General features: G+C 39.7%; 1 protein-coding gene across 2 annotated transcripts in view; it reads right to left on the minus strand.

The window, feature by feature from the left end:
* pde5ab (phosphodiesterase 5A, cGMP-specific, b) overlaps positions 1 to 25,634 on the minus strand; it is a 49,920-nt gene that overhangs the window by 16,057 nt on the left and 8,229 nt on the right. For both annotated transcript variants that reach the window (XM_054601583.1, XM_054601584.1), the window contains 9 exons: positions 23,324 to 23,413; positions 22,259 to 22,330; positions 21,940 to 22,029; positions 21,693 to 21,830; positions 15,782 to 15,849; positions 11,195 to 11,303; positions 11,030 to 11,114; positions 6,976 to 7,151; positions 3,886 to 3,945 (listed from right to left, as the gene is read on the minus strand). In XM_054601583.1, coding sequence (XP_054457558.1) covers positions 3,886 to 3,945; positions 6,976 to 7,151; positions 11,030 to 11,114; positions 11,195 to 11,303; positions 15,782 to 15,849; positions 21,693 to 21,830; positions 21,940 to 22,029; positions 22,259 to 22,330; positions 23,324 to 23,413 — 888 coding nt within the window. The remainder of the gene's footprint in view (positions 1 to 3,885; positions 3,946 to 6,975; positions 7,152 to 11,029; positions 11,115 to 11,194; positions 11,304 to 15,781; positions 15,850 to 21,692; positions 21,831 to 21,939; positions 22,030 to 22,258; positions 22,331 to 23,323; positions 23,414 to 25,634) is intronic.

The following is a 25,634-nucleotide window of genomic DNA, read 5'->3' on the forward strand; positions in this document are numbered from 1 at the left end:
ACATACTGGTCCGCCTGCATAACTTTGCGGACAAACAGAAGATTCTTGACCTCGGCAAAGCGAAAGGCCGACTCACATACAAGGGAACCCAGGTACACATCGTTCCAGACGTGAGCCCCGAGGTCAGCAGCCTGTTCTATCTAGCCAGACTCACCATCACAACGGACGGGTCGAGACACTACATTACATTACATTACATTACAGTCATTTAGCAGACGCTTTTATCCAAAGCGACTTACAATAAGTGTATTCAACATAGGTATTCAAGAGAACTACTAGTCACCAGAAGTCATAAGTGCATCTTAAACAAGCATCTAAGAGCATAAACCAGAGCAAAAGTACAGTGCAGAAACAAACTAATACGAATACAATAAGTGCAACAAACTAATACGAATACAATAAGTGCTAAGTGGAAGGCTCAGGGTAGTACTTTTTGAAGAGGTGAGTTTTCAGCCTGCGAGAAGAGAAGGGGGCCCAGAACTGAACCTTGTGGAACCCCCGTAGTCAGCATGCGTAGATCAGATTAGAAACGGTGCTGCCAACAATAATTCATGATGATCAGACAGGATTTATTAAAAATAGACAAATGGTCCATAATATTCGTAGATTATTTGATATTATAACTCACCTAACTCAAGTTCCCACTCTGAAGTACTAATATCCCTGGATGCGGAGAAGGCCTTCGACAGGGTGGACTGGGATTATCTCTTCTCGGCCCTGTCAAGGTTCGGTTTTGGCTCCTCATTTATCTCATGGATCAAACTTCTGTACGCCTCTCCAATGGCCTCAGTACAAACAAATAAACTCAGGTCTGACTACTTTAATTTGACACGATCTACCAGGCAGGGCGGTCCACTTTCTCCACTACTTTTTGCGTTAGTGGTTGAACCTCTTGCAATTTCTTTAAGAACCTCACTTGATTACAGCGGGATATTTCGAGGAGGTGGGGAGCATAAAGTCTCGTTATACGCAGATGATTTATTATTATACATTTCCAAACCATCTAAGTCAATTCCCGTGATAAATTCCGTTTTAAGAACATTTGGTCGAATTTCAGGATATAAGCTTACCAAATCATCCTACCAAAGTTTCTATTTTTATATCTGTGTATTCCAATATGCATCAAACGTTTTTATCCGCAACATAGATAAAATTATCTCAGAGTTCATTTGGAATAAAAAAATACCAAGAATAAGGAAGGCATTCTTACAAAGACCCAAATCAGCAGGGGGAATGGGGTTACCAAACTTTCAACTTTATTATTGGGCATATAATATAATAATGATGATCTGCTGGCTACAAAAACAATCTCCTTTATGATTGAACATAGAAAGGGCATGTTGCTCTCCCTCTTCTCATTCGGCTATGCTATTTTCAGCCTTGGCCACTGTAAACACTGCATCACTGGACAATCCAGTAGTTTCTCAGACACTTCAGATTTGAAAATATTATGGATGGCAGGCTGGCTCTTTACGAAGCCCTCTCACTGTTTTGCGCCCTCGTTTAACGATACATTATTTGATGATTGGTTTGAAAAAGGAATTCATCGTTTTATTGATATATTCATGAATAAGGTATTCCCATCATTTGATAAGTAATTTTGTTAAACACAACAATCCATCATATCCTAACTCCTCAATCCAGTCTCCAATGGAGTTGGTACTTAAGCAAGACCCTGATGGTAAGGGAGGTATATCAAATATATATGAGAAATTGTCGCAGTTGACAAGTACAACAACTTTGGGACGCTTAAAATGAGCTTGGGAGGACGACCTAGGTGAAGAGATTGCAGAGGAGCTTTGTGAAGCAGCATTAGAACAGATTCATAACTCCTCAGTGTGTGAAGACATGACCTTCTACAGTTTAAGAGTATACATGGTTTACGTTGGTCTTAGCAAAAGCTAAGTAAGATATTCCCATAAATAGTGAACGCTGTGGTCTATTACCGGCAACACTAGGTCATATGTTCTAGAGTTGCCCGAGGATATCTAATTATTGGAGCAATATTTTTCAGACCTTGTCCAAAACTTTGCATAGACCCATTAACTTGGATCCCTTAATGGCGGTTCTAGGAATTAAAGATTCTAACATAGTAAAAAATGGTGTAGAACACAATATGATTTAATTTGTTAACCTGCTGGCACGAAGGTTGATACTACTCAACTGGAAACAGAAAACTGGAAACAAAACCCTTTTATAGACCATTTTAATGGTATAGAACTTTCTGACCAGACTTGAGTGGTTCCCTTGGACCTAAAGAGTGTATAAAGAAATGTTAAGAATGTAAAGTAAAGATGGAGTACCGGGGCATCCCCCCCGCCCCTATTTTTATTTTCTTGATTGATGTCAAATATTTATTGCTCTAATTATTTAATTTTTGTCCATTTTTTAAAAATTTGTATTTATTAGACTCTCCCCTTCCCACTTAATTTAATTTATCAAATTATTATATATTTAGGTTTTTGATTAGTATGGTGGTTATTGCTTGTTTTAATGTCTGTACCATGATGTGTGTATATGTATTTGTGCAGGGGTTTGAAAGTTCTGTAAAATGACAATAAACACAGTTTAAAAAGTGATAGTTTTGCAATGCTAGATTGATAGAAGGAAATCCTTGGATGAATGAAACTATGGAGACAAATCGTTTTGCCTCAATAAAGTCACAGCTGATGAGTGTCTGAACTGTGAAGGACACAGCCCTATAGAGATGTCTGAAGGACAGTAAAATTATGAATTCATCAAAACGCTTTCCTTGAAACATGGCTTGGCAAAGATACAATCTGAAATAATCACTTCATTAATGACCACTTCCCTACAAAGCTGTCTGCTTAGCAGCACATCACTTGACTGCTGGTTACAAATAACAAATACCTTGTTAGTCTGGTTTTCTGCATATTACAAACTCTTCACTGTGATTCTGCTATATATTTATCTAGAATAACTACACAGGATAGTGTTTGTGAATAAGTGGAGCTTTGAAACACTGCATTGAAAGAGAAACACAAAAGAACACCTACAACTGGCCTCTAGACCCAGAGACAAAATACAACACTGCCTGGTCTCTATTTGAATCTTGCAAACATTAGTGAAAGATGTGTTTGTCATTTTATCCACATGCTGCCTCTGCAAACCAAATTGCCTCTGGGATTTTTAAATGTACTGTAAGTCACAGCAGAAAATATAATTTCATCACATTGTCTACTTTATCTTTATATCTGAAAAATGTACATGAGCTGTGGAGGTCGAAGTACATTTCAGAAAAAAACTAAACAAAGACAATACATTTGTTCTTACATGTTCATTTCTGAAATGGTGTGTTAACTGAAAACCTCTAAAATGTGTAATAAGACTTTTTACGAAACTTTGTGTTTAATGAATCATGGTTTTGTTAAAAGAAAAAAAGCATGTGCACATTTCTAAAATGAAATTGTTTTTTTCAGTTTTTATTTGTTTATTTGATATCTGAGAAGTCAACTTTTAAATCAGTCATCATTTTGACCAGGGAAAACAGATTATTCATGAAAGCTTGTGTTTTTCATTATTTGCTAAAGATAATAGGTGCCTGAATACCTTACATGGATTCCCCATGTCAGACAGTCCATTGCTCAAGGTAATTCAATGCTAATTCAATGCATTTAGTGCTATTATGGCCAACGGTTTACTCACAAGTGTGTGTGCGTGTGTTTGTTAGGAAAGCAGCCATATAGAGTTGCTTTCTTGCTGATTCAGCAGTGTGGTGTTGTGTTACATGACTGCCTGTCTTCTACACGAACTCTGCTTTCTCTAATCGTGTGTCTATTTATTTAATAACCAATGGATGAGTGGGAACTGATGGTCATGTGGGCATGTAAGTGTATATTGTTGAATTAATAAAGTTTAATTTACCGCGGTTACCTGGAGTTCCCGTGATTCTTCCTCTGCAGCGGAGGCGTGATACGACAAGACCTTGAACACACACACATAAAAAAGATGAGGTATGCAGAGTTTGGGTCATATCAGGTTCACTGCAGAAAGTACACACACACAGGGCTTATATAACTGCTCTCTGACATGCATCTCCAATTCTTTTTGCTTTCTGGTGAACATAAATTTCTGATAATTTGATTTGATGGACATTTTCTTTTCTTTTTGTTAAAGGTTAAAGGGTTACATTAACTGAAACACAAATAAAATAGGTCTTGCTTGTGCACCTGAGACCTGGGAAAAAGTCCTCTATCCTACAGCGACTCCATAGTTCTGCTGAGAGACTTCAACGCTCACATGGGCGATGATGGAGAACCCTGGACGGGAATGATTGGGAGGAACGGACTCCCTGATCTGAACCTGAGTGGTCCTATATTATTTCTGTGCTAGTCATTCATCCATAACACCATGTTTGAGCAATGGGCGATTCATAAGTGGTTCTAGACGACCTTAGGCAAAAGACTGATGATCTACTTTGTGATCAGATCTGCAACAATATGTCTTTGACACTCTGGTGAAGTAAAGAGCAGAGCTGTTCCAAACCTCCACTGTGGAGGTGGCTGATAGGAGTTGTGGTCGGAAGGTCGCCGGTGCCTGTTGTGGCGCCAAACTAAAAAGGTGAAAGTGAAAGAGGCCGTCAACTTGAAGAAGGAGGTCTTTCGGGCTTGGTTGGCCCAGGATTCTCTGTTTTGGCTGACATGCCTCTTCGGTGTCAGGTGGAAGTTGGTGACAGTGCCTGTTGAGTAGCAGACAGGGATGGAGGTTCCCATTTTTAAAAATAGGTAAATGGGGGCCTATGCTACGAGACATCGGATCTTTACATAACCAAAGTGAGAGCTGTATCCGCATGCTAGGCACAAAGTCAAATGTGTTTTATGATTGATGTTGACCGTCAAGGTTGTGCCTTCTGTTTATGATATTCATGATCAGGATTTCGAGGCTGGCCGGTTGGGAATTGCGTATTGTTCTTTGCAGACAATGTGGTTATATTCTTTAGATCAAGACATTCAGCACTCTCCTACATTCAGATTGTTCTCTGCCAGTAACGTTGGCTTGATCCCTCTGGGTTGGAGGTAAGTTACTGTGCCAGGTGAAGGAGTTTAAGTCTCACAGGATCTTGTTCACAAGTGAAGGTGAAACAGAGTGTGAGATGGCATGGCCGATTGATGCAGTGTCAGCGTTGATACAGGCATTGTACTGGACTCTTGTGGTGAAAAGGTAGCTGAGCCAGAAGGCAAGGCCTTCGGTTTGCCAGTCAATCTACATTATAATCCTCACCGGTTGTCATGAGCTTTGGCTAGTGAGATGAGATGAGATTGCGGATACAAGATGCCAAAATGAGTTTCTTCCATAGGGCTCAGCCTTAGAGATATGGTGAGAAGCTCAGACATCAAGCTAGGAGTAGAGACCCTGCACCTTTGCATTGAAAGGAGATTTGGTTCGTGCATCTGATCAGCATCCCTCCTGGGTCTTTCTCTTTGGAGGTTATCCTTGCACGTCCAACTGTTAAGAGACCCCGGGTACACCCAGAACACGCTGGATAGATTTTACAGCGGGTAAAATAAGTACTGAACACGTCACCATTTTTCTCAGTAAATATATTTCTAAAGGTGCTATTGACATGAACTTTTCACCAGATGTCGGTAACAACCCAAGTAATCCATACATACACAGAAAACCAAACAAATAAGTTATGTGTAATAAAATGGAATGACACAGGGAAAAAGTATTGAACACATGAAGAAAGGGAGGTGAAAAAAGACATGGAAAGCCAAGACACCAGCTGAAATCTATCAGTAATTAGAAAGCAATCCTGCCCCTTGTCAGTGCAAATTAATATCAGCTGGTTCAGTCCCAACTGATGGCCTATAAAAAGGTGTCTCATTACCAAGGTGTCACACAAGAAACATCTCATGATGGGTAAAAGCAAAGAGCTCTCTTAAGACCTTCGCAACCTTATTGTTGCAAAACATACTGATGGCATTGGTTACAGAAGGATTTCTAAACTTCTGAATGTTCCAGTGAGCACTGTTGGGGCCATAATCCGGAAGTGGAAAGAACATCATTTCACCATAAATTGGCCACGACCAGGTGCTCCTCGCAAGATTTCTGACAGAGGAGTGAAAAGAATTATCAGAAGAGTTGTCCAACAGCCAAGGACCACTTGTGGAGAGCTTCAGAAAGACCTGGAATTAGCTGGTACAATTGTTTTAAAACAATAAGCAATGCACTCAACCGCCGTGGCCTGTATGCACGCTCACCACGCAAGACTCCATTGCTGAAGAAAAAGCATGTTGACACTGAGAAGAATGGTGAAGTGTTCAATACTTATTTTACCTGTATATCTCATAAAAACACAGTTCTGAAATGACATATTTTTGTTTCAGCCTTTACATTGCTGTTTTAGCTTTCATCACTCTATTTTAAAGCATAAAGGCCCAATTTATTTTAGATTGTGTACTTTTTTATTGTTTAAATGTGTTTATCTTAAAAGCAAACTGACCATCTGATGTATATCAAATGTAATTCAATTTGAAGGTTCCATTTCAACATGCTGTATCTTTTAGGTCATACATTTTTTGTGTTAGTTTTATCTTTGCCCATCCTGATGCTAATCCCGTTTAAAAAAAACTATAAATAAACAGTTTGAAACATCTCTAAAAATAAGCACATCTGTCTCTGTAGTCTGGTTCTAAATGTTGGAGAAAATGAGTTTGTTACATGTTGTTTTTAAAGCTTCCCTAGACTGGGCATGATGTTTATTAGATGAGAAAACTGAGCAGGCTCTTGCTTTTATATGACAAATCTACTTATAAGACAGAGGTCTCCATTTGTGATTTGAGGTAAATAAAGAACAATGAGAATTTACTGACATCCCACTAATATCAATAAAGCAATGTGTGATGATTTAAGCATTATCTGAAACTGTGACCTGTTTGGTCAGTACCCAGGTCAGTATGGGTCACAGAATGCACTGTAATCAAAGTTTCAAGATGTGTGTGTGAGGCTGACCTCCAGAGTGACCTCTTGCTTGGCCATGGCTCTCTCCACTGTTTCATACATCTGTGTGTTCTGGATACCGAGACCACAGAAGATGGCGAATGCCTCCAGGAACTGCTCATCGTTCCTGTTGAAGGCCTTCACACTGCCTGCTGCTTCATCCATCTTGTTCACCAACTGACATACACCTATATAGAACACACACAGAAGTTCAGCACACCTTATGCTTGGCGTTCAAGTGGTTGATGTGAGAACAATGTTGCTATGTCAAAAAAAAAAAGTGTCCTTTTCAAACAGGGGGACTTTGTGTTTTCTTTTTCATTTCAATGTTCAGAGGTAGACAACAAAGAGAAAAACATTTCTCAAAATGTTAGCGTTCAAAGAAAATCAAACCAAAAAGAAACATGCATGATGCTGTGAATAATACAAGAGTGGTAAATTCAAATGGACACTTCTTGTAAACAGCACCCTAGTTAAAAGCGCTCTACATGTGTTCAGTAGATCATCAGTTCTGGCTCGCCATGCTAATCTGTTAGCCAAGGCTAGGTTACCAACATGGCAGAGCGAGTAACTGCTCAGTGACCTCAGAAGTCAAAGGCTGCAAAATGTCTGTGTCTGGTTGGTACTAAGTTAATTGAAAGTTTAATGCGCCACCTTGAAGACAGTCCCTGTCAAATTTTAGTTTTCAGTCCTTCTGTATTTTAGCTCTGTGCTTATGTAGTGCAGATTCCAGCAATTCACCAACCAGTAAAGTTAGTTTAAATTTGTGCCTGTTCAAAGATTCATGAGCCTATTAATTATTTTGTTGCAAAAAATTGTGGTCACAGTGACCTTTGACCACAAAATTCTAATCAGTTCATCCTGCATGAACAGGACGTTTGTACCAGGACAACCAAACAAAATAATGCCAAGGGTGTCGCAACATAAAAATGAGAATGAGATACATCTATTATTTTTGTTCACACCTGACACAAAGCTGTGCCTTTTAAGGACACAGAGGAGAACATCGCATCTCTAATGCTAATAGGGTATTCATGAAGCAAAAAATGAGCTAGTCTCAATGAATTTCATTGTAATACATTGAGCTGTTTTGATCTTGCTCGTCACCAGGACTATTAAAGGTTTGAGGAGAGGCTGTGAGGGCCTGTTCTGTTTGATCACTGAGGGACATCCACGGTCATTAGTCATGTTCATAGCCAACTAATGGAGCTGCTATCAGCTGATTATGCTGATGATAATCACGGTGATGGCTAGACTGGCAGGACTATTCATGGATGCATAATGATTGATCACCAAATCCTATTACAGAGATTGGAATAAAAGGAACCGCACTTAGCTGGTTTAATTCGTATTTATCAGACCGATCTCAGTTTGTATATGTAAACAATGAAAGCTCGATGAAAACCAGGGTCAGTCACGGAGTTCCACAGAGGTCTGTTCTTGGACCTATTTTATTTACCTTATATATGCTTCCCTTGGGGAATATTATCAGAAAACACTCAGTAAACTTTCATTGTTATGCAGATGATACCCAGTTATATCTATCAATTAAGCCAGACGAAACTAACCAGTTCTCTAAACTTCAAGCATGTCTTATGGACATAAAAACCTGGATGACCTGTAACTTCTTAATGTTAAACTCCGAAAAAACAGAAGTTATCCTACTAGGCCCAGATCACCTTCGAAATCAATTATCTAACGATATAGTTTCTCTAGATGGCATTGCTCTAGCATCCAGCACTACCGTTAAGAACCTTGGAGTTATCTTTGATCAGGATCTGTCTTTTAACTCTCATATAAAACAGATCTCAAGGACAGCCTTTTTTCATTTACGTAACATTGCGAAAATCAGGCAAATCCTGTCTCAAAGCGATGCAGAAAAACTAGTTCATGCATTTGTTACCTCTAGACTAGATTACTGTAACTCCTTATTATCAGGCTGCTCTAATAGGTCTCTTAGATCTTTACAGTTGATCCAGAATGCTGCAGCACGTGTTCTAACAAAAACTAAGAAAAGAGATCATATTACTCCAGTATTAGCTTCTCTGCACTGGCTCCCTGTTAAATCAAGAATAGAATTTAAAATTATTTTACTTACCTACAAAGCTCTAACTGGCCAGGCACCGTCTTATCTTAAGGAACTTATAGTTCCATATTACCCAACTAGAAAGCTGCGCTCAATCAATGCAGGGTTACTTGTGGTTCCTAGAGTATATAAAAGTAGGATGGGAGCCAGAGCCTTCAGTTATCAGGCTCCTCTTCTGTGGAACCAGGTTCCAGTTTCAGTCCGGGGGGCAGACACGCTCACCACTTTTAAGAGCAGGCTTAAGACCTTCCTTTTTGATAGCGCTTATAGTTAGGGCTGGCTCAGGTTCGCCTTGGCCCAGCCCCTAGATATGCTGCTATATGCCTAGACAGCCGGGGGACTACCTAGGATACACTGAGCTCCTCTCTCCTCTTCTCTCACTCCCTCTTTATGTATTAATCTCCTATTTATGCACATTACCCCGGAGTTCTTGTGCTTTCCCGCCTCGCAGGTTCCCAGGAATCGGTGTTATATTTGGACTGTCATAAATCGTGGCTGTACCTGGACCGTGGTCGTGCATCCTGCTACGGCCCTGCTGACACCGACTGCTACCACCATTATTATTACTAGTCACATTACTATTGCTATTACCTGTACCATTAAGCATTTTAGCTTTACTTCCACCCTGAAGCCCTTTTTGCTTTCTCGCTCTGCAGGTTTCCATGAATCGTTGTGGTACCTGGACCGTGGTCGTGCCTCCTGCTGTGAGCCGACTGACACCCACTGCTACTTCGATTATTATTATTAATCATATTACTATCCCGGCTGCACGGTGGTGTAGTGGTTAGCACTGTCGCCTCACAGCAAGAGGGGCCCGGGTTCAATTCCCGGGCTGGACAACCTTCTGTGTGGAGTTTGCATGTTCTCCCTGTGTCAGCATGGGTTCTCTCCGGGTTCTCCGGCTTCCTCCCACAGTCCAAAGACATGCAGCTTAGGTGCATTGAAGACTCTAAATTGCCCGTAGGTGTGGATGTGAGTGTGAATGGTTGTTTGTCTCTATATGTCAGCCCTGCGACAGACTGGCGACCTGTCCAGGGTGTACCCTGCCTTCGCCCATTGACAGCTGAGATCGGCTCCAGCACCCCTGCGACCCTTAACTGGATAAGCAGGTTACGGAAAATGGATGGATGGATTACTATCCCTATTTTCATAATTATAATTCTACTATAATAATTGCTGCTGTTATTATAAGTAGTCTTATTATATGAATCATTTATGACATATACATTGAATGTGTTGTATCTCTGTTATGCTGTTCATTCTGTACACATGACATCTATTGCATTCTGTCCATCCTGGGAGAAGGATCCCTCCTCTGTCGTTCTCCCATAGGTTTCTTCCTTTTTTCTCCCTGTTAAAGGGGTTTTTAGGGGAGTTTTTCCTGTGCCGATGTGAGGGAAGGACAGAGGATGTCGCATGTGCACAGATTGTAAAGCCCTCTGAGGCAAATTTGTAATTTGTGATTCTGGGCTATACAAAATAAACTGAATTGAATTGAATTGAATAATGAAAGTGGAAGTGCAATGCTGGCTTAATGTGTCCTCGGGGCCGATCATTTAAGACTTTTAAAGCATCTCACCTGGTGGTGAAGTTACATCACTGCCTTGAAAAGTAATTGGGAAACCGCAGAGAGTTTAAGTACTGATGCATTCTGGGACTAATGTTCACATTTCTCTGGGTTTCACCGATATATGTGTTTGCAGATACGTTAGGCTGACGCCGGCCTTGTCTGTACTAGTAATACACTTAAAGGAACATTTCACCACTAACTACTCAGACATCTTGTCTGTCTGTGCTGGTAGACTACACACAACATCTTATCTTTGTAATCAGTGCGTCTTCGAAACTAATATAGGTACACAATATAGGCTTACTTCAGCTAAGCTTTTGTCATGAACAGATTAAAAAGAGGTGGTTTAAGCCCAGGTTTAGTACTTCAAAGCGCTCCACTAGGAAAAGAGAGAGAGAAAGAGATCTCACCTATGACTTTGTCCTTCTTGCCATTCCTGATGGGAGTGCAGAGCAAGCTCTTTATTTGGTTGCTGGTGGGATCTGGGTTTTCCCTCTGTCAAAATACAAGAGGGAATATTACTCACTTTAGGAAAAGAAAAGAAAAGAAAGAAAGCAAAGAAAAGATATACTGACTGTCCAAGGGAAGCGTTGGTCCTTGGTGACGTCCGTGATGTTGAGAGGCTGCATGGTGTTTTTGACGTACTGGGCGTACATGTAGTTAATCTGACTGACATCACAGTCCCTGAGGAGATACACAACAACACAAACAACCTCATAACTAACCGCGCATAATCACATTAAACACCAAGCTCGTCTGCACCTCTCATTTAAAAAAAAATGTCTACCTTGTGTTCCTATGAAGTTTGAATGCACTTAACTGTAAGACGCTTTGATCAAAAGCACCCGCCAAACAAATGTAATCTATCTGGTCATATATTCATGTAATCCAACAACCTTCATTTTTGAAATTGTGAGGTAAATTATAATTTTCTGTGGATCTGTTACACCAGCAAAGCACATATTTGACATTGCTTTTGGTCTTTTTATTCATTGGTTATATAACTACATATTGGTAGAGGACACACCTACCACATAAGAGGTGTTTTTTATAGAGAGCTGTCATGAGCTGAATATGGGTGGAATAACTCTCTCTGGAATCAGTCTGTGGCTTTTTAAAAATGAGGCATTGTAATTTGACACTTGAACTTTCTTAGAGACCCAGCCATGGGCTCCTTGAATTCATTCTACCAAGCATAATAACCCTAAACCCGAACCTGCTACCTTAATCTCCAGGCTAACAGCAATGAATAAGAAAACATCTGCTGGAGATCTGCTGCAGGGAAGCTGCACCTGAATCCAGCTGAAGCTGTCAGTCACGCCTGTCAGTGCTTAATAAGCCTGTTGTATTCTTTAGTTGCTCCAAGTTCAACCACAGAGTTGGCTATAAAACTGCATGATAAATGATGGAAAACAGATATGTAAACATAACATGAGGTTAAAGCAAAAGCTAGCAATTTGGGCTATAGTGCTGCGGCCATGTATGTGTGTGTGTGTGGAAACATGAGAGTGTGTTAGTGGATGACAGAAAGGAGGACAAATACAGAAGGCGTGTGTGTTGGAGAGAGGAAAGGGAGAAACAAAGAGCAGTGGTAGAATGTAGAGTACTGTACTGAGGTACAATTTGTAATTTAATCTTTTGTATTTTATGAGGGGAATGTTGTATATCAGGAGTTTAACGTTGATAAAGAACTTACACTTTGGTATTTCCACATTTACTTCAGAAAAAGATACTTCTTCCATCACTAAAATACAAATATGTGTGTGTGTGTGTGTGTGTGTGTGTGTGTGTGTGTGTGTGTGTGTGTGTGTGTGTGTGCGTGTGTTTGTGTGTGTGTTTGTGTTGTGTCTGTGTGTGTGTGTGTGTTTTGCTTAGTTTTCAACATACTTCTCATCTCATCTTTTTTTTAATGACTTTAAGGCCTCGGGATAATTCTAACAATGTGTTCTGTCCAGATTGGCCTCAACTCTCTCTCTCTCCCTCAAACACACACACTTCAAACAGACATGCAGCACATTAAATGCATCTGTGCTCGAGTTTAATTGCCCTAACAGACTAAAATCCACATTTCCTTTCTCCCTGTCTGTGATTGACTTAAATGAGGCCACAGAATAGCTACGGGCATCACTAAAATCCCCGATAGCGCCACTGGCTTTCAATTCAGGGCCACAATCAAAATCCAGATCCAGAAAAAAGGCAAAAAAATTGCCATAATTTGTCAACTTGAAATGTTTGGCCTGTCACCCCTGTAAACTGGATCAACATTAGTTCGGCTCGACTGAACTTCCTGCTTCGGCGAAAACAGACGCCGTATCATTGTAAAGCCGCAGCCCCGGGTTAATGTCACTATAAAAAGCCTCCTGTGGTTCCAGCCGGTCAAAGCTAACATCCTGCTGGGCCCCTCCCCTCCCGTGTTGGCCTAGTTGGAGCCACACTTTTGCTAAATCTCAGTCCTCCTAGAGGACACACAACCATATTCAAAGGCAGTTATAGATCTAAACACGGAAGAGACAGCCATGACAGCAGGCTGTATAAAAAAAAAAAGAGAAGTTATGGAGGACAGACAAGATAAGACATCTGGTTTGTGTCATCCCTGACAGGGTTGGAATTTTCAAAACTGCTCATTTTCTCTTCCTTTTTCTTGGTCACCTACTAACTAAGCTTTGTTTGCACACACAGTTATTATAACTTTACTTTTCAGAATATCCACTCACTGGAAAACTGTCTTAAATCACCATTAAAACAGGAAGCTCACAACATCTGACGTCTATCTGTTTTACCAATAAAAAGATGGTCACAAACTGTGTTTCCTATCACATTTACTCTGCTCGATGTCTCTTGCTACAGCTCTCCCTGGAGCAGATAAGAGTGTGATCATAGAGTCGATAAAACCTGATCGTTCGTGACCCTGTTATCAGTACAATGTGTCACACAAACATAAGTCAGTAATAACTGTGAAAAATACATGTTCTGGTCTTTGAAGGCCTTATGGACAGTCCTAGACTTTAAGGGTAAGTATGGTATTATTTCAGATTGTGTTATTGTCCACAAATCCCATTAAAAAGGATGTATGTTAGTATTTCTCTCAATACTTGACTTCCCTACCCATCTGTGGCATTCAAAAGGGGCCCATCAGCTCATTTATTATCAATTCAACTGCATCTCATGGTCAGCCCATGGAGTTTAATTAGTTGCTCACCTGTCATCGTTTATGTCATAACGTGACTGAACCATCAACAACTAAACCATCTTGGTGACAACTGAGCAAACTCAATCCGCTGATGAAGAACATGAGGTGAGGTTGAAAGATATGGAAAATATGCTAGTAAGTGAACCCTGACTCAATATGTTTTCTTTTTTATAACTTAAAACCTTAAGGTTTGCTTTGTTTTGCTTTCCTTCATAATAATACTCACTGGCTCCTTTAAGTATGCTCATGCTACAATCACAATTGATGGCTGCTCACAGCCTGACACAGGACTGAGATTTGACATTTGTGAATTTGATCATTTCTGCCAAAAAATATTTTGAGTAATTCCAAGTTTCAGCTTTGATGCATTATGGGAAACCTACACAGCAGTTTTAGCTGGAACAAAAGCAAACTTAAGTAAAATCTGATCTGGTCTCATTACTATCAAATCATGTTGATGGGTTCTTGCACCCATCATAAATTATACTATAATTATGTAATCTGTCAAACTGGAGCACATGTTATTTCAGGTACTGATGGCCAAACATTACTAAAAGACTAATATCAAGCCCATATATTGGTGAGTTACAGTATACAGCAAACACAACTGTACACATATGCACACATACACACACACAGTCCAATTCTATTGCTTGGACTGAGATTAAGATTTAATTTGAGATGCTGCGTAGCAACTGGGGAGGCCAGGCCGCTCTGGAGACAAGAGTGAGGGGTGGGGGTGGGGGGGTTATGTCATTGCCTCTTAAATCAGATCACAGCTTATTCACTCCTCCTGGCTGCAGCACGAGTGGATGTCAGGAAGCTATGCTGCTGTAGCCTCATCCAATCATTTGCTTCTCATATTGACCCTCTACTGTCAATTGTTAAATCATTTGGTTCTCTGATTGGCCAATCTTTATTGTCTCTTTGTGTCCTTTCTCGTTTCTCCTTGATAACTATGCTGTTTAAGAGTCATTATCATTTCAAAATCAAACCAGGGACATTGCAGTTATGTGGCTTGCTCTATAACAATTTGAATACTGCCATTTGGCTCCTTGTGCCCCCTTCCTGGGGCTCAGGAGTAAGAGCGTTTCATCCACTAATAGGGGGATCTGCGGTTCAATCCCCAGTTATGTAGTGTAAAGCTCTTTAAGTGGCAGTAGACTAGAAAGTTACCCTTCACCTTTAGTAAGGATTTGTCTAATCACTCTTCACAATCACTTTGATGTGACAACTGAAGGTGGCTTTTTGCTGTATACAGTATTCATTTATTTTACTTTCTGTATTTATCTGTAACCACTGTGTTCATGTGCTGCAGGAACAACCAAATCACCCACTGGGGATCAATAAAGGCTTATCTAATCTTATGTTATAAAAATACACACAGGTAAAAAATGTTTGCTTCACATCTCCATCCGCTGTAGTAGAACTGCTTCTCCACATATGCAACTAATATAGCTGTCACATGCAATAAGAGTGCATGTTGACCTCAAAACCACTGTGTTCGTGATGACGACCCTCTTGGAAAGGTCTCGACCCCCTCAAAGACAGTCAAAGGGGGCCCACTTCATCATGATAAACAGGTTCTGATTGAGGAGCCGTCAAATAAACCCTGAAGACAGTGTATTGGGCCAGAAGAGCCTGGGTAATGAGAAAAAAAGCTTTGAGCTGAAAGCTGGCAATCAAATGTCTGGTAATTTTGCATGTGAAGAAAGCAGATTATTTGAAGAAGATTCCATGGGACTGCAAATCAGCGCTACAAACTGCTCTGTCTTGGCTTTTGTCTTGCATGACTGCCAAAACCTTGCCTTACATCCCTTTTGTCTGCTTCTCCCTCTGTGACTGTAAATGCTGTATGATGATAACGACTCCTCGTGCAAGTGCCTGAACACGAACCTTATCTAAGGGTGGTTTGGAAAAAGGATGGTTTGCTGACTCAAGGATGGGATTCAGTTGAGGGCGATTACCTTACCTTTTTGGGGCATCTAGGACTTCATGTAGCTCCTCGTATTCCATGTGAAATACACTGGAGAAGGAGTTCTGCAAAAAGAATAAAAACAAGTTTGTGTCTGAGATTTTACAGCCTGAGCAATGTGACTAGGAGCAATGTGCTGGGGGGCAAACTCTACTGGGTATAATGCCATTAGAATCAGGTGACAGCAGATTAATAAATACAGGGTCTTGATTTGGTCTTGATTCTAACCTCAAAAAAAGTTCCTACGATCTTTGCTGGACGTCCACCCTGTGTGTTTTCTTTCCAAATCCTCCAATTAAGCCGTTACCGCTTAACCCAACATCCAAATACTGTAAGTTAAGCAGGGGTATCGCGCACACTGCCTAATTACCATCTCCAAGGACAAGAAAAGGGACGTTGATCTATTACCCATCAAGCCTTGCCAGAGTGAGTTTATTTCGACATTCCAGTGCTCGTTTCGCCTTTCCCCACCTTATAGGGACTTGTTTTCTCTCAACCTGCACTCCCAAACTCTCGCAAGGGATCCTTTTTCCATCTTTAAGAGGTGGGGACAGGATGTTAAAGATGGACAAGGCTTCTTGGTTTTGGAAAAATCCCCCCTCTACCCTTGCACGCACATACACACACCTTCACTCTATGGAATTTGTTCATCCTGATCTATCTAGGTGAGGGTAATAAAGCTGTTTTAAACAGCAAATGACCTGGCAATGTTATGACATTCATTGGGGTCTCTGTCAAGCTGGAAAGTTTATAACAGGATGACACAGGATAATGGAATTTTTTTCCACCATGTAGGAATATTGAAATAAATCACCCTTGTCTTCTCATTTTCTTTGGAAGCATCAGTCAATGTTCCTTTGGAATGGTTCCTTTGGCATGTACATGAGGGTTTTTCACATGCAGATATCAGCATCAGATACATCAATCTAATGCAGTCTGCTCATATTATTAACGGACCTCCAGCCATTTACTTATTCATAGCACAACACAACAAACTGCGTGATTTATGTGTTTAATAGTGGAGCCGAGCATTGGAAAAAGAAAACAAAAGGAAAGAAATCTGGGACCATCCCACCCAGAAAACTGACTGGTTGTTCAAATTATTTTAAAAACAAATGACCTGTGCAGTTATACATGCAAGTATGGTCCAAGTAGCAAAGGCAGAAGTAGCATGATGACAGTGTAAGAGATTTGCAAAATAATTTCAAGGAGAAGTTCAGGTGATCATATGACTTTAACACAAGAAACTGTTTTGCAACCTGTCTTTAACTAAAAGTCGTTGGTTTCTCTAACGATAACCAACAACGTATCCTCACACAACTGTACGGATGATATCCCTTCAATTTCCGCTCAATAAAGTCATACAGTCTTTCCAAAAAATTCAAAAGAAACTGTGAAGATGGTTTAGGCAACATAACCACTTAGGTAGGAATAGATTGTTGTTTTTGTTAAAAAAGACAGAAACATCAACTTCGGTCTTCTGACTGAAAGATCCGTGTTTGTTGGACCCATCCACTCGCCTCCAAACCGCCCAGTGTGTGATTAAGCATTCTTTATAAGTCCTCATTTAAGACTAGGTGGATAACATACAAACAATTTCATTGGATAGCTACTCTTTTACCGATATTACTACAAATTCTGGATGAGACCAGCCTGAACCAAGTAGTATCAGCCATGCTAACAGGGTGGCTCTAGGGAGGATCTAGTCAGTCCGACGTTGGTCAGTTGGTCTACTACTTTATTCCAGACAGAAATATATCAAGAACTACTGGCTGTGTCGCCATGGAATTTGGTAGCCATTCATAGTCCTCATGGGATAATCCAAGTGACTTTTGTAATTCACTGACTTTTTATCTTGCAGGTCAAATTTTTTACTTATCCAGGGAAATATCTCAACGTACTCGATGATTTGGTATTTTGCTACAGACATTCACGGTTCCCAGACAATGAATCTTACTGACTTTGTTGATCTCCTGACTAGTGCGACCATAAGGATGACAAGTGGGATTTAAATTGAAACGATTAGACAAATTACCATACATTTTAATACAGGCAAACATTTTGCCCAAGAATGCGTCGTAATAACTTTACCATCACCATGAGGTCAAAACTTCAATTTGTCTGATATTTTGGTTTATATATTATACCAAATACTTGCAATCTTAAGACATTCCCATTAGCCTCAACACTACAACATTTGTGTTCTTCTATTGTGAGTGCCACGCAGAATTGTATAGTAGAAGCAGAGTATTTCTTCCACAACTCTACCTACTTCCAAGTAGGTAGAGCCTGATTGCCTGATAAAAGGCAACAGGCCGGATCGCGTTGGTCTCTCAATATAGTTGTAGTAAAAGTTGTTCTTTAAACTACAAGTTTGGAATTTTGACCTTAAAGAAATTTGAATGTTTAGATTTTCACTGTAATTATGTTGCCATGACAATTTTAGCTTTTGGCTCAAAGCACTTCTATGCCTAAAGCTTAGTTCATACTCGCGGTAGTGAAGCCGGCACAAGGGACGCACAGGCTTCACAAGAGGTTGCGTCACTTGGTCTTGCACCTCTAAATTTGTATCCGTTAACAAATAATTAACTGGTAAACGCACAATTTACATGTCTAGGGATTATACAAAGAAGATCAATTGGTTTTTAGATGCTTTATAAACAGGATGTCTTAAAAATCTTCATATGAGAATTTTTTTTGCAGCCAATCAAATTGTTTACAGGATTTTCAACCTTCTTTTTTTTCTTTATTATGCATGTCATACTAGACTTTTTTTCTTTACAAGGCTTGTATAAAGGTAATAAAGTAATCCATGAATATGAGATATGAGTTTACAGATAATAACATTTCCTCCTCTGCATCATGAAGGTTGGTTTAATGCATTTTGCCTGTTACATCTACAGTCTATGGGCATATCTATGGGTTACACTCGTTGTCTTTTTGATTCTTTACAGTTTAATTCTTCACAGCACATAGAAGATAAATTCCTCGGTTCATGCTCGGAGCTTAGGCGCCATCTGTGGAGGCCCGCGCTATGGCACCAAGCAGGAGTATAAACAAAGCTTTACTTCAGTCTCACAGAGTGCTAGAGGTTTCAGAACAGAAAACCAAATATGAATCATCATGAGTAGTAGAAAACAGTAGGTTTACTGTTTAACAACTGCAGGGATTGATACAACGTACACTCAAACACACCACCTTATATGTTCAGGACACCTGTACTTAATTCCAGTTTGTGGATGGTTAAGCAACTCAGAAGAACAAAACGCTGACAGTGGCGAGCCAGATGTCAAAATACTCCAAAACACACATTCACGTTCACACACCATACACATTTTAGCACACTCAGGCATAGTGCATTATGCACACACGCAAACACATACTAACAAAACAGACAGCACATCGCTGTTTCTAAACAGATGCCACACACTGTAGTAAAATACAGTGAACCAACGCAGGCCAACATCTTGAAAACTCCTGTGTTATTGTTGGTACGTTTAAGTGTTAAAGACCAGCACTGTCATTTACTAGACTTCCTACAGGAAAGCTCCTTTCCTAGGGGAAAGGTTACGTTAAAAAATCCAAAGACCTGTGGGTCCTGCTTGAGAGACTGCAGACATTTAACACTGACACCTGTAAACAGAGGGCTGTCTGGCAGATAAGGCCAGTAAAAGTCCCTAATCTCAGAGTAAATGTTTAGTACGGAAAGAGACAAGAGAGAGAAGCAGGGAGTGATATAAAAGAAAGGGAGACAGCTGGTCTGGTAACTTTGAGGTCATGAGAGGGACACACACAGACACACACACACACACACACACACACACACACACACACACACGCACACACACACAGATGTAAACTATATAACAAAGTTTGTGTGTGTGTGTGTTTCCCTCTCATGATAAACACACTCACACACTTATGCACACTGTATAATAATGTGAGATGTAACAGAGCCTATGGCGCCTATGTTGGCCAAAATTCCAGAAAATATAAAACAAATTCATACTCATTTTCCTCTAGTGTTTTAGCCATTGCAGCTAACTAGTTGTATTTGTTCAGGTTTTGAGGTATCTGTCTCTGAGACCAAAACCTCAATACAATGGAGGAGAACAGAATTTTGTTAGTGGTGTTCACAGCAGTGAAATTATTATTTTTTTTAATCACCAGCAACATCCTGTTACTCTGGATCATACACACAGTAGGGCCTGATTAGCCTGCTAGTGAGCCCTGGGGTTAAAAATACCCATAAGAATAAACATAATTATAATAATGAAACATTCTATTTATAAAAAGCTTTTCATAGTACTCAAAGACACTTTGAACAAGTTAAAATCATCATATAAAACACACTAAAATATTCAACACACTTATTAATCACACATTAAAAGCAGTTCTGAAAAGGTGAGTTTTGAACTGAGATTTGAACATGAACAGGTAGGTACAGTTTGGAATATATTTGGGGAGTTAGTTCCTGGTTATGGAGGGCATATTTAGTGAGGAGAAGGAATATGAATTGGATCTGTTGTGTCTGAATCAGACTCTGACTCAGATGTTGAATCTGATTCTGAATCTGATCCTGCTTAGTGGAAGCATCTGGTACTGACAGTCCATAGCTCTATGGTATAACCTGCATTTTACATGTGTGTAAGGATGTCAACCTTGCAAGTGATGTAGTTGTTTTGTTGATCTCAACTGTTTTGAACATGGACGCTTTGAAACTATAATTCAATCATGTTAACTCAAGTCTTTTTGTATTTTGTTGGAATTTTTTTTGTAAAATCGCACCCAAGCCTGAACAAATCAAGTTTTATTTTTTATGGCCAACTGGACAGCTGTCACTTTATGTAAATTGGTGAAAATGTTGCAGCTGACACACAGTGAAGTGCTATTCAGATCTAAGGTTTAATAATAAATACTTTTAGATTGCATACATATGTGTGGTGAGATTACTCTCCATTCCATGTTATGTAGAACGTGCCCTGGAAAATGTGACCTGTAGATTACAACATGCATCAGAATAACAAAGATGAAAAGTATGGGGATCAAAGGTCACAGGGGAGGGTAGTAATGTGATGGAAAGTACAGTACAGTTTAGTTTTTGATGTTTTCTAGGTTACATTGATAACCAAGCTGATTGGAATTAATTACCAGTTTTACTGCTGTGGCAGCTCGATTGTAAACCTCTGAATAATAACACTGTGAATTTGTAAAGGATTTCAACCTGGTGCATGTTCCATCAAAATTAAATTATTCATTAAAATAAAATATATAATCTTTTCAACTAAATAACGGCTACGTCTTCTCCGTTTTGCAATGATGTCAGCTGCTCCAACTACAAACTGACACGTTGGAGGAAAGAACAAAGTCTCTACTTCATGAAATCTATCTGCTTTCATAAAAACCTCATGTTTCGATCGTATTCTGAGTGGTATGTCGCCACTGAACGACCACCACTAAAGACAGAGTGATCCACTTGTTAGCTTGCCAAGAACCATTTCCTGGCCAAGCCTCCACTTTTACAGTTTCATGTGTTTCCAATTGTTATGACATGATGCATTTATTCTGATAACAATGCAACTACTTTGATCATTTAAACTTTAAGCTAGCAACTAATTCCTACTGGGTTAATTTAGCCCCTCCACAAAGCACTTTCACATCCAGATAGTGGGGGTCAGAATTAAGCTATTTTAAAGATATTTATGTTATTTCTTTCCAAAAGCTAATGTCCTAATTTCAGACTAGTGCTTTGAAAATAAGTAATTTACACATTACAGAGTTATGAGTATAAAAATGTCGTGACCCTGTGTTTGTGTGTGTGTGTGTGTGTGTGTGTGTGTGTGTGTGTGTGTGTGTGTGTGTGTGTGTGTGTGTGTGTGTGTGTGTGTGTGTGTGTGTGTGTGCTGACCATGGAGTCGTCGTCAGCGATGAAGACGGTACAAGCCTGGGCCTGCATGAAGGACAGGATGGTTCCTGCGATCTTCCTCAGTAAAACCTCCAGACACTGCTGCTCCTCAAAGATCAGACTGGCCAGGTCCAACAGCACCTGGACACACACACACACACACACATTCAAACACGAATAATACATTGTGTTAAGAGCTTTGTCTCTGCGGTGTACACACACCTTCATAGACACATTCACACTGACCCACCTGATTGCGTCTGTTTTCTAGCTGCGATGTCTCGTAGAGCTGAGCATTGTGCAGGACGATGCCACAAAAGGCTAAGTAGGCTGAGAAGTCCTGAGGAGAAAGGAAACACCAGATGATACAAGGAAGGACCCACACAGGTGGGGAAAGATGGACAAAAGGACAGTTCTATATTCAGTGAATGTGGCACGGGTCAGAACAGCTAAGGTTATGCTTCTGTTATCAGTCTGTCCAACTCCTTAGTAGAGACTTTCTAACTTTCTCAATTCAGACACATTAACAACATGTGGTTCTTGTAGGTGAACCGGTGGACTTTACTGACCTTTTCGTCCTGTTCACTGAAGGCACTGTCCTCCCCAAATTTTTTATTGATAGCCTGAGCCACTCCAACTACCTGTGAAAGATAGGACAGAGGAAACACAACAGAAAAGGGTTATACAAATAAGAATGACTTCCTGTACATAGATCTAGTGGAAAAAAAAAGGAATTGGAGCATAACTTGTTGACTTGTATTTTGAAAATACTTTCAAAGTCAAGTTGTGAATATTATGTCTTGATTTACATTATATGCACAGTGTGAATGTAAATATTTAAAACAACTTTTCTTTGAAATTATGCACACGATTGATGATAAGGTTTTCATTCAACAATCTCAAGGCAACCAGAAATCCCGTCAACAAGGCTTGCGTAGCTAATGCTGTTTATTAAAAAAGAAACTGATCTAAAGATTACATTTGGTCAAAGAGAGTGTAACTTTAAAAACTGTGAACAGCTTATCCAGTACCTCAACGGATAGAGTGTAAGCTACATGTCTTAATGGCTCAAGGGCACTTCTGTTATTTTTTATAATCTTGATTGTAAACACCATACAGCAATAATAACTAGCTGGGCCCCCACAAAGTACAAGAACCAAAATCTAAAAGTCTAAACATGTATTTAGTTTGACCAACTCAAGGTCTACTTACAAGCTTTTTTCAGAACTGTCAGCTGCATCCTATGGTCTCCCTCAGTGAGTGGAGTTTATACAGTTGTTATGTCGATTACGCAGTTGTCGACAGATGGAGTTCAATACTAACATACTGCACATACATAATGACAACTGAGCCATCTCCATTACAAACAAGAAAAGTCTGTCTGCTGAACAACCAAGAGTCGAGTTCGACAGATCTGGAGGAAGCTAGTAAGTGGACATTGAGTGATGAAAATGTCATACAGATTGTCATCTTTTCTCTAAAGCTTTGCCTCTTCTTATCTTGACAAACGAAAAGCCAGGTTCACCTTAAGATAGAACACACTGGTTCGGGTTTATGGTTAACTTCTATGACATCAGACTTCCTGTAAGTCGTTCAACAAACATTATGTACGGCTCTAGTGTGTATTGACTTACCTCGTCTCTGTGGTTCTTGATGGGAAGGCAAAGTATACTCTGGGTTTTGTAACCTGTGATCAGGTCCACCTCAGCATTGAACCTGGGGTCCTGGGGAGGCAAAGCATACAGAATTTTATCTTATCTTTAAATCACTTAAACAGTTTCCGAGTGTCCGACCTACACTTTGGGTCTGATATCTGGTTTTAATAATCATATATGGTCTTGTTGATGCTGTTGGACATATGCAATGTGCAGTAGTTTGGAATGTGATGTCTTTATTGAGCCTTTCAAAAACCCACACCGACGTATGTCCCATTGTAGCATGTCCCGCTCACTACCTACAGAAGGAAAGTAGCATAACTTTGAATGCCAGACGTAAGCATATTTACTAATTAGATTAGTTAATAAGGTTACAGGATGCATTAAAAATGCCCTGTTTACGACTTGCACATCCTCTGTGGAGTATTTTGGAGGGCGGCTGTGGCGTAGTGGAGAGTAAGGTAGTTCTCCAATCAGAGGGTCGGTGGTTCGATACCCGGCCTCGGCAGTCGATGTGTCCTTGGGCAAGACACTTAACCCCAAGTTGCTCCCGAAGGCTTGCCATCGGTGTGGACTGGATGCATGAATGTTAGTTAGAGTCTGATGGTGGCACCTTGCATGGTAGCCTGTCATCAGTGTGTGAATGGGTGAATGATATGTAATATACTACTGATTGTAAGTCGCTTTGGATAAAAGCGTCTGCTAAATGACTGTAATGTAATGTATTTTCCCACTGTGTCTAAACCGTTCCTAAAAGTGTATTCTGTCATCTGAGTTTTTGGGGGATTTGGAATAATGTCCATCTACCCAAGGTAGCATCACTTATTCTAAACACATCCTCATCCTTAAACCCTTTAGTCTATTGTTAAAAGGGAAAACAGTTAAAAAATATATGAGCAAGTACGCTACATAACTTAAGCAACCAAACAGCGTTATTTTGACTGAAATCAAGGACAAATTGGTTCTTAAATGACAAAGAATATTGAATCTGGCACTATTATCATTATAATCATTGTTAAATGCCATATGTGTGGTCCGAGAACAGAAAGCTTGACAGGAGTAACAAACTGTCCATTTAGAGGGACTAAACATTTTAAAAAGTATTGGCCATCAGCAGCTTCAGTACACAACTGATGTGATCTGTATTCAAATTCTCATCAATCCTAACATACATTTGAAAACATGCATAAAAATATATATGATATGATATGATAAATTATATTCTTTAGTAGCAGTCAGCATTATGCAAAATTCCACTCCTCTCCAAAACAAAAGCTTCATATAGGTAGTTTTGTTAGTGCTTGGTATCATTCACAAGGAGGCAGAAACCTTCTGTGGGGTTTACATGTGGAGTTCAAGAGAGAAAAGTGTGTTCTGAAAGCACGTTTAGGACAAGTGGATGGAGAGATGCTTTGTTAACAGTACTGTGCTGCTGTTGGCACCCCCTAAATTTATTATGAATCTGAAATTATATAATTAATACATTAAAGCAAACAATAGCTCTAATTTTAGACTTCTTTTAACTGATTCTTATGCATCCCTAAACAATCTCTAAAACAGAAAAGCACAAAAAAATTCCACTCTCATGGACGACATTGTGATGCACATGTTAGTGTATTTATTAGTCATTCTTATTAATTTGGTCAATATTATATACTGTCGCTCCTCTATTGTATGTTTCTCTGACATTCCCTTTCTCTAAATAGTTCAATTATAATGATTGAAAAACAAACTCAACACTTCCTACATTCTGCATAATGTCCATTTCTTCATAATTCTACCAGTTCAACGACAGCAATTATGTAACACCTATGCTGCTCTCACTTTCTCTTTTTAACAGAGGCAATATTTCATTTACTAATACAATTTGTTTCATCTCTGTTTCTCCTCTGTTTTCGATTGCTGTAAAGCTGCTATCAGTGAAACACAACACTTCCTGCATAAATGTTTCAAATTGAAACCGTCCAGTGGCTTCAGGGGCATACCTTTCTGGTAGGCTTGTAATGCAAGCATCTGCAGAAATTGTTAGTTTCAGTGGCATTGCCAATGATAAAATTGGGCTATTTGAAATTGTAGCATTTCTTGAAAATCGATTAATTTACATTACATTTAGAGTACATAGAGTCACTTTAAATCCACTCATGGGTGTAGTTATCATCTATAAAATGTTTAGCTAAAAAGCCCCATCAGAAATCCAACCTACACCCAGTGACCAAACCATTGTTTCAACCTGTTTCAACATGACTCACTCTGGCCCAAGCTACGACAGTCACTACAGCAAACCTCACTC

The sequence above is a fragment of the Anoplopoma fimbria genome, chromosome 7 (assembly GCF_027596085.1).
Source record: "Anoplopoma fimbria isolate UVic2021 breed Golden Eagle Sablefish chromosome 7, Afim_UVic_2022, whole genome shotgun sequence".
Classification (NCBI taxonomy): Eukaryota; Metazoa; Chordata; class Actinopteri; order Perciformes; family Anoplopomatidae; genus Anoplopoma; species Anoplopoma fimbria.